Source organism: Wolffia australiana, chromosome 8 (assembly GCF_029677425.1).
Source record: "Wolffia australiana isolate 7733 chromosome 8, ASM2967742v1".
NCBI classification, from domain to species: domain Eukaryota; kingdom Viridiplantae; phylum Streptophyta; class Magnoliopsida; order Alismatales; family Araceae; genus Wolffia; species Wolffia australiana.
In genome coordinates, this window is record NC_135842.1 from 9,085,849 (window position 1) to 9,105,401 (window position 19,553).

At 41.4% G+C, this 19,553-nt stretch overlaps 1 protein-coding gene and 1 pseudogene across 5 annotated transcripts; one reads left to right on the forward strand and one right to left on the reverse strand.

Moving 5' to 3' along the window:
• Positions 1-7,870: 7,870 nt before the first annotated feature.
• On the reverse strand, positions 7,871-8,934 carry LOC144707112 (protein LURP-one-related 5 pseudogene; annotated as a pseudogene).
• Positions 8,935-14,804: 5,870 nt separating this feature from the next.
• Positions 14,805-19,456, forward strand: IPGAM2 (Phosphoglycerate mutase, 2,3-bisphosphoglycerate-independent). 5 transcript variants are annotated; one of them, XM_078580372.1, is made up of 10 exons: positions 14,805-14,958; positions 15,244-15,417; positions 15,704-15,831; positions 15,937-16,087; positions 16,956-17,159; positions 17,234-17,658; positions 18,428-18,620; positions 18,698-18,793; positions 18,885-19,040; positions 19,119-19,456. In XM_078580372.1, exons 2-10 carry the CDS (start codon positions 15,256-15,258, stop codon positions 19,281-19,283), a joined length of 1,680 nt encoding a protein of 559 aa, XP_078436498.1. In that variant the 5' UTR covers positions 14,805-14,958; positions 15,244-15,255; the 3' UTR covers positions 19,284-19,456. The 5 variants fall into 5 exon arrangements, with proteins under 5 accessions (XP_078436498.1, XP_078436500.1, XP_078436497.1 ...); XM_078580374.1 differs by having other exon boundaries at positions 14,809-14,958; positions 15,247-15,417; XM_078580371.1 differs by lacking the exon at positions 14,805-14,958 and adding an exon at positions 14,967-15,109.
• The last annotated feature ends 97 nt before the right edge of the window (positions 19,457-19,553 follow it).

Consider the following 19,553-nt stretch of genomic DNA (forward strand, 5'->3'; position numbering starts at 1 on the left):
GGGTGAATTACTAAATTTTATAGAATTTTATGGAATTTTATTGGATTTTTTGGGAATTTATTCAAGGAAGAAATGAATTTTTAACTAGCAAAAGGATATGGTTATATGGAAAATAAAAGTTTTAAAGCAATTTCTACAGCCAGAGGGGGTTTTCTTAAATTTTTGTCACAAGTATGCCCTTAAAACAGCTCTCGGTCATCCATTGCAGCCGTAAAGATTCAATTAAAATAGTTGAAGGTTTAAGTGAATTAATCAGAATAAGGAAATATGGAAGTAAGGGGTACAAACACAATTATTTTGTGGGCATCATCCGTTTGCACGGGTCACTTTTAATATGAGACATTTCTGCAAAATTCCAGGAAATTCTCTCTACAGGCATAAGTGATGTAACACGACTAACGCAGGAATCGAACGGCTCGTCTTACACTCAAGGAGGGCGAGGGCAATCATGTCATGAAGTGGAAACGACTAATGCGGACGTAATGAAAGTGATGATGATGCAACGATTAAATCAATGATAAGTATAAGTCCGACGTCAACAAATGCCAACGACCACTAGGCTACGTTAAGTGTGATGTAGGAATGCCACTAGACTCTTGCTGACCCGGACGACGGGTTGAGGGCGGACAATGCGAGTAAAACTATTATCGCTCGTGCAAGCACCGTTCGAAGCCCCAATCAAGATCGACCGATAGAAACCTATTCCCACTGAGGTATTCCTATCTATCACTAACCTAACCCCGGTGGTGGAGAAACATAACGCCGAGAGGGAGTTATGAGCATACTAGTAGCAGCAGGCGAGACAATGTCTGCGTCGACACCGGTGGACAGCAAAATGCATGTAGGCGCAATGACGGCGCAGGTAGACGCAATGGTGTGAGTAGGTGTGCCGGCGAGAGCAGACGCGACGGCGGGCGTAACAATGGACGTAGCAATGGGCACGGCAAAGGCGCAGTGATAGTAGGTTGTGGCGGTGTGATGGCGTGGGAGAGATAGGGTGTGGCGGCTCGACGTAGTGGAGAGGCACAGTGGAGTGAACGCGGCGGCCTGGGGAAACATGTACAATGGCAGCAAGGTAACAACTTTAGGCACTGAGGTGACGGGAGCGGCGGCGACGAGTTCGATGGCAGCAGTCATGGCTAGCATTGATCAAGATAGCGTAAACAGGTTGTCGGTCAGTGGCTGCATAGGGCCGCTGCAGTGGTTGATAGGGTTAGTGCGGTCGCGATAGGCCACGGCGACCGCTAGGGCTGTTGTGGTGGCCGCGGCTGCGGCAGCGGCAGAGGGCGGTTGTGACGACTCTTGCAGCTGCAGGCTGCTCCAGCGGCTATGGCACTTGTGGGCTGCTGCGATGGTCGTGCGCGGCTCCGGCAGCCGTTGGTTGCTGCAGCAGCTAAGGACGGCTTCGACGGCCACGGTTGCTGCGGCGCCCAACAAGGGCCTTCGGCGATCGCAGTTGCTGCAACAACCATGGGCGACTGTAGTGGCTGCTAATTGCCACAGGAGCCGCAGGCTATGACTTGCAGCCGCGGCTACTAGCCAGAAGGCCGTAGTGGCGATGCGACTGGTAGCGATGGCGGCACGGGTGACCTAGGGGGGCGGTAGTCATGGATGGCAAGGCTGCGGGAGATAGCGACTAGAGCTCCAGCGAAGGTGGTGGCGGCGGCAGATTCCGGCGAAGATGGCGACACTTTCCAGTGTACTCTAGGGGTTTTTTCTCTCTCCTAACTTTGCAGTGGCATTTTCATAAATATGTAAAAAAACTAAATTAAACACTAAAAATCAAGAAAAAAATCCTTAAATTTTTTTTTTCTCCTCCTCTGTTCCTATGGGTGGGCCCCACCTTTTATAGGGGCAAATATGGGCCTCCTCCTTAGAAATAAAGGGTAGAAGGCTCAATTAAGAGTAATTAGGGCCCCCTAATAGGAGATAGAAACCCACTAACATGCCCACACACGGGCTCACACACGCACAAACGTGTAGGTCCATATATCGGTCCAAACACGTGCGAACAAACAGAAAACAAACACATACACGGCCGACATACAAGGCCTACTAAACCAAGAAAACATAAAGAAAGATAGCATCAAACCTTTGTGGCCCATTGACGAGGCCGGTACTTTGAAGGTTGGGGCTCGCGCGTGAGCCCTTGCTCGACGAACTGGTTCGATGAGGTCTTTGAAGTTGGATGGTCCCCCATTAGTAAGTTTATCGCACGTACGATGCATACACAACGCGTGCACAAAGGGTGACGTGGCGCTCTGTAAACGGGTGGCCATAGTACAAACGCAAAGGTGCGTGCAAAGCGCAATCTACAATGTGGATTTTTCTATTTTCTCTTACTTATAGGAGGGGGATATTTAGCGCACCAAGAGAGGATGTGGAAAATGAACTTGAAATTTTGCATCCAATTAGCAGTCGACACGTCATTGCATGTAAGGAAAAAAATTTATCGATCCAATGGCTTTGATTGGTCAAAATTCATTTATTAATAACTTTTGATCCAAAAGTCCGGTTAAGGGGATTTTTTATGGATTTGCAGATGAATAATTCAGATCAAGCCTACATTGGGGGATAAAAATTAATAACTGATTGGAGGTAAAATGGTAATTTTACCACTTAACCTAAGTATAAAAGCTGAATTTCGAGAGGAGGAGGTCATTTTGGATGTGGCTCTATCACAACTGCATGACAAAGTGGAGCTCCATCCTGGACCAACTCTATTAGGTGCTTTCTATTTCCTTGTATTTGAATTTTTTGATGTAGCCCAGAAGCCCATTTTCTGAGGCCCATTAGGAAGTTGTGGCCCAAGAAGGAGATTCTTCTAGAACTGACAAGATCTGCATAAATATACCTAGAGCCCCTCAAAATCCTCTGACAAGATTTTCTCTGACAAGATCTTCTGACAGGATTTTCCCTTACAAGATCTTCTGATAGGATTATCTCTGACAGGATTTTCTCTTACAATATCTTCTGACAGAATCCTCTACAAGATTCTTCTTCTGACAGGATCTCTGCTCTAACTTGTCAGATTTGCATATCTTCTGTTTTGTCCCATCAGGATCTTCTTGAACCACACAAATATCTCCTAAAAACTTCTACAGGGCCCAGAATCTGTAGGATATTTCTGCTCATGCCTGTCAGGCTGCTTATCCTCTATATTAGTTTGTCAGATTTGTTTTTCTCAATGTTTTGACTTGTCTTGTCATGGGTACAGTCATATGGACGACCCTGTACTTCTTGTGGCCTATATAAGGCCTCCATGTACCCTGAATGAGCATCATTGAAATCTATTGTCTTGTTGAAACTGTTGTTTCTCCCCCCTGAGTGTTCTCTTTGTTAGAGAGTGCTAGTGTGCTTGTGGATTCAAGTACAACCCCTTGTGGACTCAAGGGTTGGAGAGGATATTTCTGTGGATTCAGGACTTAGCTCCTTCTAGTAGAGCAAGGCTTGAGGACTCAAGTTGTGTTCCTATCTTGTTCGTGTACTAAGGCTGCGTCATTTTTAGTGTAATTTGGATGATTTTTTAGTGAATTTCTTCATTGTTCTTCTCTATCCTCGTTTGAATTTCTAAATACATAGGCTTGAGCGGAATGTACAAACTTTTACTGGGACTGAGAAGAGAGATTGTGAAATTTATCTAGTTATTCCATTTGCACAATAAAAAAACTATAAAAATAATTTAATTTTTAGGATAAATTAGATTGTCTTTATGATAGAGTAGCTACTGAATTTTGATACCTAATTCCCCTAAGCAAACTAAAACAAAATCTCGTTCTTAAACCCTCTAATTGACCCATTTGATCCTTTTTGTTGGATCAAACAAGTCAATCTAGAGCTCCTAAATTCTTTGATTCTTTGCATCTCTTCTGTCCCCTTTCTTAATTCGTAACCTAATTAGGGTGATTTGATCTTCATTGAAGATTAAATTAACTCTAATTAGGGTAAAAATTATTAAAGCAGATCACTAATTGAATTCCTTACTAGCTTCCCTTGGACGATACCGATACTTATCATTATACATCTTAAGTTAGGGTTTTATAAATTTTATTGTATGAGATAAAATCAACAACGACAAGGGATTAAAAAATTGCAAAATTTACCCCTATTTTTGGCTTATCACTCGCCCTTGTATTTGGATGGAATCCTAAACTGTAATTGTAATCTTTCTGTTGAAAATGAGCTGAGGATTGCTGATGAGATGGCATATGTACCATGAGAACTTGAATGTTGTTTGCAGTAGGAGGGAAGAAGGTATTGTCTTCTTCTTGAGTGAACATAAGGAACGCTATTTGGGATTGGTCACAGTTTCATTGAAGGTTAGATAGCCAATATTGGCGTTGATGATAACAAAAATTTGAGTATAGGCAGATCTGATTTCCTATAAGAAAGTAAAAGCTATTGAGGAGTCATTGACTTGTTTCCCTACCAATTCTAAGGCTTCGGTTACTGACGTGAAATGTTTTACATATCCATCAATGTGCATTAATCATTTATTCATGTTGCGGTGTTTTTGCTAAAGTTCCATCACACGAATCTGATTCCATCCATCAACTGTGATTTCTACGATGTCTCAAGATTCTCGTGTTGATTTAGCTTTGCTGATTTGGGGAATGACAAATTCAAAGATGGTGTGGTGGAGAAATCTCAAAACCTGTTGGTCAATCAACCACCATCTCTTGAAATCGGGATTATCAACTATGTTTCCCTGATCATCTGAAATAGATATTGGAGGAGGAAATTATTCTATGAACTTCATTCAATCATACCCCTTGGGAAGCGGCAGCAGTGCACTCATCCACATCAGTTAATTTTTACTGTTGAGCTTCACGTAAACCATAGCTCCAATCGAAATAACCATTGGGGCTTGTCCCATAGTTTCCACGCAGATCTCGTTGGGGAGTCTGGAAGAGAAAGACATTGGGGTAGAAGAGGAAGTCATGGCGGAGGAGTTTGCTTCTGTCATGTTTGATGCCGCCCTGGCTCTAATACCATGTAGGTAATTGCTCTTGCTTGAGGAATTTGAGAGAAGAAGGAAGAAATAGAGAAGAAGAGAACGGTCTAGAGTAATCATTTTGTATATTTCCTTTTAAATGTATTGATACATCACTGATACATATTTATAGCCATGTAGGTTTACACCGTAATATATTCGTTGTAGCGGCTATATTAATGTTTCCGTAGTCGGGTGAGATCATAACAGTTTATCTAGATTAAGTCTCATACGAGTGTGGGATATGGGTTCACTTACTATTAGCTATTGTTAATTATGATGCTTATTGGACAATGTGGCCTCTGGTTAGGATATCAAGTTTGCTAACTCGCTTACATATATATCATCCCTCGTCTATCTCTCTCTTTACTCATCTCTCTCCCTCGTTCCTCATCTCTCTATATTTATCGTCCTTTGTGTATCTCTCTCTTTGCTCATCTCTCTCTATATATATCATCCATCGTCTATCTCTCTTTGCTCGTCGCTCTTTCTAGTTTCTCCTCTCTCTCTCTATAGATATGGTCAGGCGATGTAGAGGCTGAATAGACCCACACCTCTATCACAACTCTACTTGGCATGTGGGAGGCAGTGCGGGCAGGACAATGCTGTAGAGTGGACGGGGAAGATGTCACAGACAAGGGGGGATGGTGACAAGGGTGACAGGGATTGCAATGACGGCAATGTCAAAGATGACAACATGGTGATGAGGACATCACACTAGCTACATGCTAGTACGACTAGACAGAGATAGTGTTACCATGAGATAACATGGTAAGGTGGCAGCATGGGCGAGACTATACATCTTTTTGTAACTGATTTTTTTTTCTCAAAAACTTCTTCATCCTCTTGTGCACATCACAAGAGGGTTTATATAGCCTCCCAGCGATGTTCCTTTAAAAAAACAAGGAAATAAAATAAAAACATTAAAAAAAGGAAATTAAAAACTTAGCAGATGGGCCAGATCATTAAGCTCGGCCAATTTCCCATCATTAGTCCTTCTGCTAGCAGCAGCACCCAGCTCAACAGCAGCACTATCGGCAGCTGATTCTAGTCACACCGCACACTCTCAAGCTTCAACCAGGGTGAATCATAGCAGAGATTTGCATTAACCCTCCAATAAAAACACCTTCAACTAAGGAATGAAAGAAGCCGTCTAGAGCATTCGCCCCATGAAATCATTCTCCCTCAAATCAAAAAAATCTAAGATTCTTCATCTTGAGGTGAAATTTGGATTTGTCCAAGAAAGAAGAATGAGAAAAAATTGTTCCCTTCATTTCTTTAGGAAAAATCACACCAAATCACACAAGGCGTGAGTAGTTTTCAGGTTGGTGGGTTTGTTGTTAGTAGGGTTCATCATTTTGGACCAGGAGTAGTCAAACAGCTCTGAACTAGGACCGTAGGATTTATCATTTCAGTATACACCATGTGCTTGTGGGTTGTGGCCCACCCCCTCTCTCCCCCCAGCATTCACGCTCTCCCATCATACCCGTCCCTCTCTTTCTTATTTTTGTATTTTTCTTCTCCTCCTCTTTTCTTCTTCATTTTCATTTTCTTCTCTTCATCTATTTTTCTTCCTTTATTCTTCTATTTTTCTTTCCTTCTTCATTTTGTCATTCTCCTCTTCTTATTTGATTCTTAGTTTCTTCTTTTCTTCTTATTTTCTTATTCTTTTCTTTTATCCTTCTTTTTTATTCTCTTCTTTTCTTATTTTCATATTTTATTCTTATTTTCTTATTCTCTTCTTTTATTCTTATTTTCTTATTCTCTTCTTTTATTCTTATTTTCTTATTCTCTTATTGTATTCTTCTTTTCATATTCCTTTCTTCTTCTTTTTAAAATGTTTTCGACTTCCTTTCTTCTTCTCTTCTTCTTTTTTTAAAAATGCTTTAGACTTCCTTTCTTCCTCTCTTCTTCTTCTTTTTAAAATCTTTTAGACTTCCTTTCTTCTTCTCTTCTTCTTTTTTAAAAAATGTTTTAGACTTCCTTTCTTCCTCTCTTCTTCTTCTTTTTAAAATCTTTTAGACTTCCTTTCTTCCTTTCTTCTTATTCTTTTTAAACTCTTTTAGACTTCCTTTCTTCTTCTCTTCTTCTTCTTATTTTATTAATCTTCTATTTTTCTCTTCTTCTTCTCTTCTTCTTCCTTCCTTCTTTCTTCTTCCATGCCATTTTCACTTTTTCATCTTTGACTTTGACTAATCAACCTGATTAAACCGGACTGGACCTGAACCCAATTTTTAATAAGGTTCAGGTCCTCGCTAAAAACCTGGACCATAAACCCAATATCTAGTTTCTCCTCTCCCTCTCTCCCTCTCATCTCACATATCATGAGCAGTCTTACAATATTAGCACTACTAAAGATACCCTTTGGGCATTCCTATCGAGTTACACGAGATTTTATAACATTACAATATTAAAAAATTACTCTTGGTGAGACCATCAAAAGATTTTTTTTAATTTCTTAAAAAGAGAAGAAAAAAAACCGGGGGGGAGGAAGACTAGCACGGGTAGGGCAGCCTTCTCGTCTCCAGCCAGAGGAAGAAGAAGCTCAAATGCCGGGGCCAAAGATTTGACTAGTCAACCTGATTAGACCAGGCTGGAACTGAACCTAATTTTTAATAAGGTTCAGCACCTCGCTAAAAACCTGGACCATAAACCCTCTCTCTCTCTCTCTCTCTCTCTCTCTCTCTCTCTCTCTCTCTCTCTCTCTCTCTCTCTCTCTCTCCTCTCTCTCTCCATCTTTCACATCTTTTGATGGTCTGTCATCTTACATATCATGAGCTATCTAACAACATTAGCACTACCAAAGGTACCCTCCGAGCATTCCTGCGAGTTGCAAGAGGTTTTAGAACATTACAATATTAATATTACTCAAGGTGAAACCATCAAAAGATTTTTTAAATATCTTAAAAATCGAAGAAAAAAAGAAAAAAAAAACCGGGGGAGAGGAAGACTAGCACGGGGAAGGGGCGGCCTTCTCGTCTCCAGCAAGAGGAAGAAGAAGAAGATGATGATCATCATCATGATGATGATGATGAAGAAGAAGATGATGATGATGAAGAAGAAAATGATGATGATGATGAAGATCAAGAAGAGGAAGAGAAAGAAGATGATGATGATGATGATGATAAAGATGAAGGAGGAGTAATAGAAGACGAAGAAGAAAATGATGATGATGATGATGAGGAAGATCAAGAAGAAGAATAACAAGAAGAAGAAGATGATGCTGATGAACAAGAAGAAGAAGAAGAAGATGATGATGAAAATGAAGATCAAGAAGAAGAAGAAGAAGATGATGATGATGAAGATCAAGAAGAAGAATAAGAAGAAGAAGAAGAAGATGATGATGATGATGATGATGAAGATCAAGAAGAAGAAGAAGAAGAAGCTCAGCCGAAGATCTGATCAAGGACGACGACGAGCGCCACGGCGGCGGCGGCGTCGAATCCTGGCCGTACGATCAGCCGGAACACGTCATCCCCGAGACGGACCCCGCCGGCGGCCTCCTTCCTCGCAATCTCCGCCACGCGCCGCCGCTCGCCGTCGTAAACGGCGGCGCGCCGCTCCACGTAAGACCCCTCAACGGCCAACCATAACCGCCGCCCATAACCGCCGCCAACCGCTGCAACCGCCAACCGCCGCTGCCCAAAACAACCCTTCACGGAGAACAGCGCCGCCCCCGCCGCCGCGTCCCCCGCGTACACCCGCCACCGCGCCGCCGCCGCCAGCCCCCGCCGATGACGCCTGGCCGTCATCACCGCCGTCCCGTCCCCGTCCATGATGACGACTTCGTCCCGCCGCGTCCTGCTCGTGTCGTAGTTGTCCACGCGGAAGACGAGTTTTCCGTCCTCGTCGAAGACGGCGAAGCCGTCGCCGTTGAAGAGCAGAGACTTTCGCCAGACGGTCAGCGCCGCCGTCTTCGGCGGAGCTTCGGCCATGGCCATGCCATTACCGCCGCCGTCGCCCGGTTTTATAGGGCAAGGGGAGGACACGTGTCGGGCTCTCAGAGGGGGCCGGTGGGGGGCGGCGGGGGAGACTTACGTGTCGCCCGCTGAATGGTCGGAGCTGGAGGACATCCTCACGTTTTCTCTAGGGGAATGAGTGATGTTTTCTTGAGCGATTTGTCTCCTCTTTTGTGGGAAATTAGGGTTTGAATAATGATGATTTGCTTAACCCGTTTAGGAATTAGGATTATTGAATGTTAACTTCATTTGGACTAGGCTTCAGATGTTGGATATTATAAATGATATTAAGTAATAGAAGTTAGGGTTCAATGAAGGTAGTCTGGTTGGTTCATTAAGTGGATTGTTTAAACCCATTTAGGATATTGAATGTTGACGTCATTATGGATTAGGCTTCAGATGTTGGATGTTTTGATTAAGTAATAGATATTAGGGTTGAATGAAGGTGATCTGATTGGTTTATTAAGTGGATTCTTTAAGCAAATTTAGGATATTGAATGTTGACGGTATTTTGGATTAGGCTTCAGATGTTGGATGTTTTGAATAAGTAATAGATATTAGGGTTGAATGAAGGTGATCTGGTTGGTTTATTAAGTGGATTCTTTAAGCAAATTTAGGATATTAAATGTTCACAGCATTTTTTAATAAGCTTCAGATGTTGGATGTCTTAAATAATATTTGATGTCTTTAAAGCTACTAGAAATTGGGGTTTAATGAAGGTGATCTGGTCGGTTCAATAAGTGGATTTTTTAAGCCCATTTAGGATACTGAATGTTGACATCATTTTGGAATGAGCTTCAGATTTTGGGTGTTTGAAATAATATGTGATGTATTAAACTAACTAACTTGTACTTGAAACAGTTTAGTTTAGCTGATTAATTAATGTATTTTTGAAGAGGGGACAGTGGTGATGCTAAATATCTTGAAGAATTGAAGAGGGATTGGACTTTGAATATTTGTACTGTTTCAGTATCTAGAGACATTTTTTATTTCTTCAAAGGTGGAGTATGCCTACAAGCTGGAACCACCCGAGCAGCTTCGTGTCATCATTGTCAAATCGATGAATACTGCACTCCAATGAATTTGTGGTCATTTAAACGTTTAACGCCTAGGAAGTTGTTTGTGGTCTGATATTTTTTAGGGTTTTAAAATAATGAAAACAAAGTTCATTCGGATCATGTATAAACCAAATTTTATTGTCACTGATTTTATCAGCTCAAATGTTCATCCTGGTGCTCATGATTAAACCCCAACATTTTCATTAAATTACCTCAAATATTCTAAATCTGACCTCAAGATTATAGCCATCTCTCTGCGCTCTTAGCCTATCTTATTTACTCTATACGGTATATGATGGTGTTAGTTTGGTTTTCCTCGTTATGGGGTACATAGTGAAGCATATCATGAAATATATATCTTGTCACGTATTTCAAATGATAAATGGAGACGAGCTTATCAATATGGATTCAATTTTTTAGGCGCACATGTATTAGTGTAGATGTAGAAAGGGGGGCATTGCTTTGGAAGTGGGTCCAACTTTGATTGTCGTTGATGGACACAACAAGCTTCTGAAGTCGAAATTTCTGGCATTTCTTGGATTGAATCTAAGCTTATTATTTCATTCTTGATATCCTTATTTCTCCAAAGCACCAAGCATGGGATAAATGTGCATAATCTAGGAAGAGGGATTTATCAAGAGCACCATAGTCTGGGGTGCACGAAAAATCCATTAAAAATGAGATAGTTTGACTGAAACTACTAGGATCGACAACAATATTTTAATTGTAGAATGTTTAACCTCTGATCCTCTTTCATTCACTACATTTCCAATATATTTCTTTTCAAGTGGGGAGAAAAACCAAGCATATCCTACTCTCTCATCCTTATATTTTGTATCCTAAATCTTGATCTCTTGAGAACATCAAGATTTGAACATCCCTATTGCCATACTTCTTCTCCTTGAGTTTACTTAATCTATAGGAGAAGAGTTGGGTCTAATAGAAAACATCTTTCCAATATGCGGAAAATGAAATCAATCTCAGCTGACGTCTAAAACAAAATAAAATTTGTGTACCTTGTGCTAAACTTGCTCCACTCCTGACTTAATCTCTTGGTGAGTGTTTTGAAGCCGTTCATGTGTCTTCTTCTGAAACTATTTTAGAAGACCTTGTTGATATTATTACCATAAATATTCTCCTTTTTTTGTTGAAGAAGGAAAATGAGAAGGAAGGAGGGGCAGCTTTGGCTGACCTTGGTGGCAAAATAGGTTTCCCTCCCATATTTATACTTAATTTTTTTTCATAAAAGTTCCCTAAATCAAGTATATCCACTGATGTCCTTTTAATCTTATGCATGTGACCATCTTCTGCATAGCTTTAATTATCTCATTATAGTTGACAACCTTCATGGCCCAGTAACAATTATTAGCCAATCTTACTAAATAATATAGGATCTATTTAACCTAGTTGATAGGGTAAATTTTCAACATCTGGAGTGCCAAGCTAAACCATGGGATCTATAATATATGTAGAATTAAATGAACTCTCTTATAGAACATTTACTGGCATTCATCACCTGTATACATATAATCATTTGCCCATAGGAGACTCTCGAATGACATAACCATTATTCTCACTACCCTGGCCACGTATTTTGCTGCATCATCTTCCTTGAGTCAATCTCCTCCTAGATTGACCTCTCAACTACCTTCATAGGCTCCTTCCTATATCCGAGCTAAAACTTGTTTGAATCCCATGGTTAGAGACTCCTAAGTAATAGTTAAAACATAGTCATTCATCTATGAGATGTCCTTGATGAACCATAAATTAGGGTTAAATATGTTTTTTAAGGTTTCTGGTTTATACAACAATATTTATATTTTCCTTATGAGCATAGAACGAGTAAAGGTCAAATCCATGGGGAGAAAGTATTTAATAAGTAAAATTTGTCTTTAATTTCTATTTTTTGGATTGCTATGTTTATTTTAAGAATTAAACTTACTCTAACAAAAACAAACTAGGGACAAATAATTCAAAATAAATATCGGAGGGTCAGAAAATATTGATCATATTTATTTTAAATTGCGCAAATTTGATAGAATAAGGTTGATAATTGTGATATAACTTTACAATAGAAAATTTCTAATTAATTCTAATGTAAAATACCTTAGTCAGCGCTTTGGGAGGGTCGGCTGAAAGTAGATGGGCATGGATGTGAGTGGAGTGTAGCAGATGAGAGGAATACCTTGCTGATTGCTATGGAGATGGTGTTGGATATACATCAAAGAGCGGTGGAGCGGGAGCAAGTGATGGTAGTTTTACTATCACTGGTGCGATATAAATGGAGGTGGATACACACTAATGAGAGGCAGAGTTGAAGGGGGGTGTTCATGATATTGGAAACATAGACTATCAATGATCACAACCTAAGAAAAAAGACAGATACGGGAGTTGAAAAAAAGATGAAGATCACACTGAGCTCGTTGCACGTGCCTAGTGGACAAAGTGGTGTTTTTTGTACTTCTATATATCTGAACATCATTCCTCATTTTCTCTTAGAGTACAAATACATACCAAATGAAATTTGAATTGAGGAAATCACTCTATTAGTTGATAAATTCAAAATGAGCGTAAAATTTGCAGCGTTCTGAATTTGAGTTTAACCAATAATACTTATAATTCTTTACTTATGAATAATTTATTTGGATAATGATGAGCAAGGGTCGTCTCCACAAGGAACAGATGTTAGGGAAATATCTCATTGTATAGAGTGAATTCTAGAAGGCGAGAAGGATTGTGTATAGTGTAAGAGATAGTGATTGGATGAAGATATTGATCATTATACATATAGCAGTAAATTAGGAAGACTTAACGAGTATCATAATATTGATAGTTCATAATCAAGTGAGTAGAAACTAGAGCTTAGGATGGAGGAAGACGCGAACGGTGGTGATGAGATGAGAATTAATGAAAGGAAGTAGCTGATTTAATACAATAATAGAATATAGGAGGATTGGAAGGCGAGACAAAATGAAGATGATAGTGTGGTGTGTGGCGATGAAGGTAGTGAAATGGACGTAGAGTGAGGATTGAAATGGGGGTAGATTGAGCTCTTGGTTTTCTTAAACGAATGGAGAGGAGGATACATGACAAGGTTGTGAAGGCATGGGTGGCACGTGAGGTGGATGGTAGAAAATGATAGATATGTATGATGATGGATGGAAGTGATAGATAATCTACCTAAATTTGTTGAAGTATAATCAATGTTAAGCAAGACGCTAACCTTAGATCCTTATATTTTGCCAGGATCAAGACATAATCCTAAGGCAGATCAGCCTCCCCACTCCTCTCCAAGCACTAAAAACGCCAAGAACACCCTCGAGGGATCTTCCAAACTTCATTTTGTTTCAAATTGTCTATCTAGTAGGAAGTGAGCTTAAAGATGTTTAACAAAGATCAGGAGCACAATTTATAGATCCAACCACATAGATTGATAGATGGCATAAAGACGGAGCTACCCTTGAATTTTCATCTCAATCTAAGCTCTCTATCATCAGATATCAAGCCCGGAAGTTGGATGATTCCTTCTTTTTTTTTTTTTGGAAGTTGGATGATTCCTACCCATTGATTCTATCAAAATATCTCTCTCTCCTTATCCTCGTTAGCCCTGTCATGTCATTCTATTAGGTTTTTGTATCATTGTTACATTAAATGCAATCATTGCCTCATATTTCCATGCATCATCCTTGATCGATAGTTCTTGTCGTGCCATGTGTCACATTTGGAAAAAGACAAAATTAATAATTAATTAGTTGATATTAAAATATACTCTATATGTGTTGCAGTCGACATGGCCCTGCGTCATCGCATGCCGCATCAGCATGCTTCCCTTTATAAACTAAAAATAATATGATACATGCGCGCCACATGTACACGTGGAGCTAGGCGTCTCATAACAAATGGGACAACTGCAACTTTTGACCAGTCAGAACTATTTTTAAAAATCATCTTTTAAAAATCATTTTTTGGATGGATATGGAACGTCCGATCACTAAGAGAAAGAGAGAGAGAGAGAGAGAGAGAGAGAGAGAGAGAGAGAGAGAGAGAGAGAGAGAGAGAGAGAGAGAGAGAGAGAGAGAGAGAGAGAGAGAGAGAGAGAGAGAGCAAGAGAGAGAGAGAGAGAGCAAGAGAGAGGGAGAGAGAGCAAGAGAGAGGGAGAGAGAGAGAGAGAGAGAGAGCAAGAGAGAGAGAGGGAGAGAGAGAGAGATATAGAGAGAGAGAGAGAGAGAGAGAGAGAGAGAGAGAGAGAGGGAGAGAGAGAGCAAGAGAGAGAGAGCAAGAGAGAGAGAGGGAGAGAGAGAGCAAGAGAGAGAGAGGGGGAGAGAGAGATGGAGAGAGATAGAGAGAGAGAGACAAAGAGTGAGAGAGGGAGAGAGAGAGCAAGAGAGAGAGAGAGAGATCGAGAGAGAGAGAGAGAGAGAGAGAGAGAGAGAGAGAGAGAGAGAGAGAGAGAGAGAGAGAGAGAGAGAGAGAGAGAGAGAGAGAGAGAGAGAGAGAGAGAGAGAGAGAGAGGGAGAGAGAGAGAGAGAGAGAGAGAGAGAGAGAGAGAGAGAGAGAGAGAGAGAGAGAGAGAGAGAGAGAGAGAGAGAGAGAGAGAGAGAGAGAGAGAGAGAGAGAGAGAGAGAGAGAGAGAGAGAGAGAGAGAGAGAGAGAGAGGTAATTGATTCAATGGGCTTCTTGGGCCTGGGCCTAGAAAACGGCAGCAGGAATACACCATCAGAATATCCCCGGCGGGTCAACGCGGTAAGTCACTCAATCTGGACCGCCCGTTACCGGTATACGATCAGCGTCCGAGTCGCGGGTCTCGAACCAGGGAACGGCGCGATTTAGGGCAACCCTCGGCACGAGTCTTCCCCAGATTGGTGCTCAATATCTCACATTTCCCAGCCGGGGCGAAAGATATTCGCTTGCAGATTTCTTTAATCCACGCGTGGGTTTTCAATTGAAGGTATACTTCGATTTCTCCTCCTGTCGCTTTCTCCGTGTCGCCATAAAACTGTCATCTTTGAGGCTTTGCCTCTGTCCTCGGTTTGCCTTTGGTCATTCTCTCGCCTCTTAAGTTCTCGTTTCTGATTTCTGCTCTTGGCGCTCGCTTTTAGGTAGGAATTTTTTCGATCCGTGCCCTCGTTGTCTTCCCCTGCTCAGAGTTGCGTCTTTTTTTTTGTTTAATTTGGGATTTTTTTAATCGCGTGTCTTGAAATAATGCTAATTTTCGTTCTGGTTTTTTTTGTAGAAGATCTAGAACATGGGTAGCACTGAATTCTCATGGAAGTTGGCTGACCATCCGACTCTTCCGAAAGGGAAGACGATTGCTCTTGTGGTTCTTGATGGTTGGGGCGAGGCTGATAACGACAAGTACAATTGCATCCACGTTGCGGAGACGCCCACCATGGACGCCCTAAAAAATGTATTTGCGCTGTTAAACAACTCTAATTCCCCTTTGATTTTCTTGACCTTGTCTGATCTTGCATGTTCATCGTAAATTCTTCCCATTTATCTGCCCTTTATCTATTTTTTCTAACTGATGTTCTCTAACACTTTGTTCTACTCTTCTTTTTCCTCTGCCAAATCTGTTGATTTTTTCTTCTCTTAGCTTGTTCCTTAGTATTCAATTATAACTGCTCTTTTGTCAACAATTAACTATTCCTCAGTATTTGAGTTAATTGTTTCATTAATTTTTTATGTTTCTATAGGATGCGCCGGAGAGGTGGAGACTGGTGAGAGCTCATGGAACTGCCGTGGGGCTTCCTTCCGAGGATGACATGGGGAACAGTGAAGTTGGGCACAACGCTCTCGGAGCTGGCAGGATCTTTGCCCAAGGGTATGTACTGGCTGCCGTTTTCTGAATTTTGTTATTGTCTGTTGTTTGGATTTGCGTTTAGTTTCATCAGTATAGTGATATTTATTCTTGTTGATCCTCGTTAAGTGCTAAGCTGGTGGATCTGGCGTTGGCATCTGAGAAGATTTATGACGGTGAAGGCTTCAAGTATATCAAAGAATGCTTCGCCGAAGGAACCTTGCATTTAATCGGATTGCTGAGTGACGGTGGAGTTCATTCTCGACTGGATCAGCTTCAAGTATGTTTATCAACCCTTTTTTATTCAGCAAAAATATTTTTATTCTTGTCGGAATTATAAAATGAATCCGTCGCAGTTTTTCCCTCTAGATATTATAGAATCGTTATTTTTTTAAACTCTGAAACGTACCCATCGCGGTATCCCGACGATTCAGCTCGTATTTCCAGCATCTCTAAATTATTAAATGGACCCGTCGTGGTTTTTAGCTATAGAAATTATAGAATCGTGGTTTTTTTATTAACGAACCAATAGGGGTATCCGGGCAGATTGCCTACCGTAATTCTAACATTTTTAAATTATAAAAAGGAGCCATCTCGGTGTTTTCCTCCTATAGAAATTATAAAGTCACGGTCCTATAGAAATTATTATAAATATTAAAGCCGTGATTTAATAATTATAAACTAGTCGATGAATATACCGCAGTATCCTGACGATTCAGTACATATTTTTATCATTTTAAAAATATAATACGTGTCCGTCGGCGTTGTTTTTTCCTTTAGAAATTAGTAGATCACAGTTCTCTTAATTATGTAATAAGCGCATGGGGTTTCCTGACGATTTGTCATGTATTCCTGCATTTTAAAATAATGTAATACTCTCAGTCAGTGTTTTTTCTCCAGTAGATGTTTATCAAAGATTCAGTACATATTTTTATTTATTTTTAATTGAACTCAAACCAGTCTCCCCTCTATAAGGCACCTATTTCAGGCATTGGTATCTAATTAATGGACCCATCGTGGTTTCTTGTCCCTAAACAAATCATATTATCGCGGTATTATAAATTAAAATTTGAACCGATTGTAGTCTCCCGACGATTCGGCATACATTTATTGCATTTTAAAATTATGCCCACTTTCCATTGTTCTAGTTACTCCTGAGAGGTGCCAGCGAGCACGGTGCCAAAAGGATCCGCGTCCATGCTTTCACGGACGGTCGTGATGTTCTGGATGGCTCCAGCGTGGGTTTCGCTGAAGCTCTTGAAAAAGAACTTGCCGATCTGCGGTCGAAGGGCATAGATGCCCAAGTTGCGTCAGGCGGAGGCCGTATGTACGTGACCATGGATCGCTACGAGGTACAAAATTTTCCATATTTATATGAAAATTTAAATAAGAAATATTCATTAAACTTTTTCCTCAAAATTTTCAGAATGATTGGGAGGTGGTGAAGCGTGGATGGGATGCCCAGGTGCTTGGAGAAGCCCCCTTCAAATTCCATAACATAGTTGAGGCGGTGAAGAAGCTGAGGGAGATTCCCAAGGCCAATGACCAGTACCTGCCTCCATTCGTGATAATTGACGACGAGGGCAAGGCAGTTGGGCCCGTTGTTGACGGCGATGCCGTTGTGACTTTCAACTTCCGGGCTGACCGAATGGTCATGGCTGCCAAGGCCTTTGAATACGAAGACTTTGACAAGTTTGACCGGGTACGGTTCCCCAAGATCCGATACGCTGGAATGCTGCAGTATGACGGAGAGCTGAAGCTGCCGAAGCATTATCTTGTCTCCCCCCCTGAAATTGACCGCACCTCCGGCGAGTACCTGGTCCGCAATGACGTGCGGACCTTCGCTTGCAGGTCAGCAGTTTTGACTTTGACTTTGACTTTGATTTACGGTAGCTCAATGGTTGTATCTTGCTATGGGTTTTTGAGTTTCTATCTTTGTCCTGAACAAGTTCGGCTTGTGAATTTTGACTTTTGTATTTCTCAAACGTTGTCTGTAATCTCTTTTGGGTCAGCGGCAGTATCTTTTTCTGGGGTTTTGAAAAAAGTTCTCTCTGGGTACGTTTAGCTAACGAAAGTGAATTCCGATCGAACATTGGTCAATGGCAGTATCTTTTTCTGGGCTTTTCGATTTGCTCTTTCTTCGGGTAAATTTGACTGTTGGATGTCAAGTTAGGTCCAACGCTTTTGACCTTCGTCTGTCTACAATTTTGACTTTGATACGTCATGGGTCAACAGCATTATCTTTCTCTGTTAATGTGGTCACTTTGGCAACAGAAACTGAATTAATCTGGCCTCAGAGGTTGCGCTGTTGACTGTTTTCAACATTGGCTTTGATAAAATTTTCTGGGTCTATGAAACTTAATACTCTCTGGAGGCGAATTTTGCAATTGTAGAATAAATTTATCCTTTTTACTTCAGGACTTTGACAACAGAAATTGAATTAATCTGGCCCTAGAGGTTGCTCTGTTTACTGTTTTCAACGTTGGCTTTGATAAAATTTTCTGGGTCTATGAAACTTCTACTCTATGAAACGTTTGTTTTGACTTTAGGACTTTGACTTTTGTTTGGTCAAACTGGTACTTTTTCTGGGGTTGTCTGAAAATTTTCTTCCTCGTGGCAGCGAGACGGTCAAGTTCGGCCATGTCACCTTCTTCTGGAACGGAAACCGCTCTGGTTATTTCGATGCTTCCAGGGAGGAATACGTGGAGATCCCAAGTGACTCTGGGATCACGTTCAATGTCAAGCCAAACATGAAGGCCTTGGAGATCGCCGAGAAGGCCAGGGACGCAATCCTCAGCGGCAGGTTTGACCAGGTCCGTTGACTCTCAGAAAACCCATTTCTTCGTGCCCTTGTTCTCTCTCTAAGACGTGTACTTACCCGATTGGTCAGATTCGCGTGAACATTCCCAACGGAGACATGGTGGGCCACACCGGCGATATCGAAGCCACCGTCGTTGCCTGCAAGGCGGCAGACGAAGCTGTCAAGGTGAGAAAGTCTGGCACTTGAAGGATGACTGAAAATTGAATTTTGTTGTTATTTTTTAAAATTGAATTTTGTTATTATTTTTTTTCGGCAGATTATTCTAGATGCAGTGGAGCAAGTCGGGGGGATCTACGTCATCACCGCCGACCACGGCAACGCCGAGGACATGGTGAAGAGGGACAAGAAGGGCAAGCCTCAGCTGGACAAGGAGGGGAAGATCCAAGTGCTCACCTCCCACACTCTTCAGCCGGTCCGATCCCCGTCTTCCATCCTTTCTCTTTGGCGTTGACCCGTGTTTTGATCGTTGACTGAGATCGTTCATCTGCAGGTGCCGATCGCGATCGGAGGGCCGGGTCTCGCCCCTGGCGTTAAATTCAGAGAGGATCTGCCCGACGGCGGGCTTGCGAACGTGGCGGCGACGGTGATGAATCTACACGGCTTTGTGGCGCCGGCAGACTACGAGCCCTCCCTAATTGAGGTCGTTAACCAGTGATTGGATTTTCTGGCGAGTTCCCTTGAAAGTCTGCCTTTTTCTATTTTTCTAAATTAGGGGCAAAAAAAGGGATATTACCGATCGTCTTGGCTTTTGGGGAGTGATCTGGATTCCCTGGAATAACATATCTGAAATAAACTGCTTGAAAGTATTGGAAACGTTATTTTAGACTACTCCACGGCAGTTTTTTTTATCCCTGTAGGATGTTTGTCTCATTTTCTGATAATTAAAGAAAGCTTAATAAATCACGTGAATATTTACTGTTCTGAA